This window comes from Rattus norvegicus, chromosome 1, assembly GCF_036323735.1.
Source record: "Rattus norvegicus strain BN/NHsdMcwi chromosome 1, GRCr8, whole genome shotgun sequence".
NCBI classification, from domain to species: domain Eukaryota; kingdom Metazoa; phylum Chordata; class Mammalia; order Rodentia; family Muridae; genus Rattus; species Rattus norvegicus.
The window spans coordinates 56478009-56481496 of record NC_086019.1 but is presented as its reverse complement, the minus strand read 5'-3'; the positions used below and the strand labels follow the sequence as shown (position 1 = coordinate 56481496).

Below are 3488 nucleotides of genomic sequence, written 5' to 3'. Positions count from 1 at the left end.
CCCCTGCTTCCACTCTGACCAAGAGTGGTCCTGGCCATTGGGAAACCCCAGCAGAGGTGCTGCCCACCCCTGTGACTGTCTCCCAGCCCATATGAACAGACCTCCCTCCACCACCTCCTCTACCACAGGTCCACTACACCAGATATTGGTGGCATTTCAGTGGATTTGCCACTCCCCCCTCCTTCTGCAAACAAGGCAGCATCCCAGTCTGCACAGGTGGCTGGGAAAAAAGAGTGAGGAGCAGCAGTGGTGGTCTGAGATATAGAAGGCCTGTCTGGACAAGGAAGCAGAGAGGAAGCACAGGGAGCAGGAGAGGAAAGGGCGACAGATGCACTCTCATTCCCTGAACTTGCTTCCTTCTCATCTTTGACCACACCGACCAAACCAGGAAAACCTTCCACACTGCAGAGGCCCCAAGAAACAGTCATTCTGGTGTTGTAGTCCCTGCAGCAGCCCCCCACTATTGAGCACAGGGATCTGCAGTTCATAACTATCAGAAAAGAGGTGCTGTCCTCTGGGGAGTCTGTCTCCAGACCCATAAAAATAAGATGTCAGGAAGAAGCTGGAGAAGCAACAGCAAATGCACCTTGGGGATATGCTAAGCAAGGAGATCCATGAGTTGCAAAACAAGGGGGACGGTAGTGCAGAGGAGACTGACTGCCTGTGGACGCTTATGCTGGAGTGGCAGTTCCAGAAGAGACTTCAGGCCATATTTCTTGCGTTTCTCCCAGGTTCATTTCATAAAACTGTTCAAGAAGCACAACATTTGATGTTTCCATAGTAGAAATTTATAACAACAATGTTTTTGCCCTTCTGGCCTTAGACAGTTCTACAGTGGTGTCTATGGTTAAGTGCCAGGCAGTGAGAACCCAGGAGTAACATTCAGAGGTACAAAGAATGACCAGCAGGTGAGGTGCTCCTGGAGCCCAGTGTCCTGAGTGCAGGTCCTCAACCTTACAGCTGCCCACTCCAGCTGTGCCTGGGATGGAGCCAGTGCTACCAACTTAGGAGGCATCTCAGGGAGTGTGCTTAGTATGTGTCCCATTGCTTCAGTGCATGACAAGGTTAATCTGCAGGAGTAGCAAGGATTTTAGCCAGCTCGCGTTCTGTATCTGAGGAAGAACATGTCTTTAAGAACATCAAGATGCTCACCTCTAGCACATATCAGCTTTATATATCAAAGATATCATAATAAAGCTGTTTAAAACATAAAAAGTTATAAGGTAGCTCAAGGGTAGTATTACTGACCCTGAGTATTATATCTAATTAAACACACACACACGCATACACAAACACACACATACACACACACACACACACACACACACAGAAAGAGCTACAAAAGTTGGAAAAATAAACGAATCTTAAAAATATATAAATAAATGTATAATTATTAAAATCTATATGAGAGTCAATGTTTATCACCCAGCATTGAGGAAGGGGCTTAGAGAAATGAATTATCCCCCTCCAACCTCAAAAAACATACGCACACACACAATCAATGACATGTGTAATTATACCAGGAAATACCCGTATTTTATAGAATGCCATAATCGAAAGTAAGAACCATCTTTTTTGTTAAGGGTTGCCAATACATTCTTTTTCCAAGGTGTGTGCAGCTGTGCCAGTCTTGTTCACTATGGGATGGAAGAGGTCCCTGACCTGTGAGCCTAGAGGTGAGCAGGGGATCTTTGCTCCATTCTGAGACTGAGAAAGGCAGGATGCCCACTCAAGGGTCCATAGCAGGGAAGGTTTTCAAGCTATGACAGTGCTGGAAAAGCCTATACAAGGCACACAGTTAGCAGTGATGTGTTTGCAGGGAGTCCAAGGAACCAGCTTTGTACTGATGCAGGTGGGCAAGCATTTATCATCCACCTCCCACTATGACAGCAATGAGAGTATTGCTTAAGTTTTATTTCATAGATTTGATCCCTGACCAAAATACCAAAAACTGCACCCTTAATGATGTAGCAAATAGAATAGTGGATGCTAGGCCAGGAACCTATGATGCTTCTAATACCATTGTGTATTTCCGAGCAAGGAAGGAGAGGTATCAATGGACAGCAGTCTGTTTCCCCACGAGTACTCTACCACTGAGTTAGTAGCCTTAGCCCTCCTCACCTCTAGAAAAAGGGTGTCACTAAGTTGTCCAAGCTGATCTTAAACTCATGATGTAGACCAGGCTAGCCTTGAAGTTCTGATCCCCCTACCTACTGTGTGTCTTGAGTGTCTGGTATTACAGGCCCGTTTATCTATGGATTAGTAGCCCATGGAAGAGTCCATGATCCCATGACCCTCTAGTTCTCACCCTGTGGAGCTATTGGCCTAAGGGGGAGATGGAGTCCATCTGAAGGGATGGGTCAACAAGACAACTCTGTAGAGTGGGGAACTCATCATTCATATTGGGTCCCTGCTGGGAAGAGGAGAAATCAAGAGGAGGGAGGAGATTGGTGTTGGGGAATCCTCCTCTTCCTCATCTTTCTCCTCCTCCTCCTCCTTCTGCTGCTAATGCTGCTGGTGCTATTGCTGTTTCTCCTGTTGGTGCTGTAGCTTCTGCTGGTGTCTTTTCCTTGGCCATGTGTCTGAAATCACCTCCTGTTTATACTCAGGACATGACAGAATTTCAAGATGGCACTGTGAGAGAAAAAAAGTCAATTTATTCTAAGCAAAAATCTTATGCGGTAGAATACTTAGATTACCATTTGGAGCTTTGATTGCCTTATTATTTTATCAAATCTTCTCTTCTACTTCTCAGTTAAGATTTTTGAAAGAAATCATTTAGAAATGTTACATATATACATATATATATATATATATATATATATATATATATATATATATCAATTGCTAGGTCTTAGGAATGAAAAAATCAGTATGCAAAACAATATGCATGCATGCAGGATTCTGACCATCAACAATAACCAACAAACTAGGTTGTTGATACTTATTCAGTGACAAACCTTGTTATTAATTTTAAGGCTTAAAGGAGTGGGATGTTACATTTGAAAACATAAGACTCTGTTCTGCAGCACTTGTGATTGATGACCACATGTGCTAGAACCAGTAGCCCATGGATGAGTCCATTAGCCCATGAATCTCTAGTCCTCACCCTGTGGGAGCTATTGGCCTAAGGGGGAGCTGGAGTCCATCTGAAGGGATGGGTCAACAAGAAAACTCTGTAGAGTGGGGAATTCATATTGAGTCCCTGCTGGGAAGAGGAGAAATCAAGAAGAGGGAGAAGGCTTGGTGTTGGGGAAACCTCATAAAAGAACTTAGAGAAGATACAAGGTAAGAATTGTGGGGAAAATGGAAACCAGAGACAGAGGAAGGACCAGCATAGAACAAACTAGAAAGGACAAAGCACGAAGGTACCTGGGCTGTGCCTGCTGCTTGTTATCTGGACTCTCCCTGTGGCTCATTTCTGGGGTGAGATTCTGTTCTGCCCCAGGCGAGGTTTCTTTCTCCTTGGCAAGCAGCAACAAAGCTTT

At 44.6% G+C, this 3488-nt stretch overlaps 1 protein-coding gene across 1 annotated transcript in view; it reads right to left on the bottom strand.

Annotated features, from left to right (window-relative positions):
• Positions 1-1502: 1502 nt before the first annotated feature.
• LOC134482751 (sperm motility kinase Y-like) overlaps positions 1503-3488 on the bottom strand; it is a 4397-nt gene continuing 2411 nt past the window's right edge. The window contains exons 1-2 of the mRNA XM_063276965.1: positions 3373-3488; positions 1503-2634 (exon numbers count right to left, since the gene is read on the bottom strand). The exon at positions 3373-3488 is cut by the window's right edge and continues 2411 nt beyond it. Coding sequence (XP_063133035.1) covers positions 3416-3488 — 73 coding nt within the window. The 3' untranslated portion in view covers positions 1503-2634; positions 3373-3415. The remainder of the gene's footprint in view (positions 2635-3372) is intronic.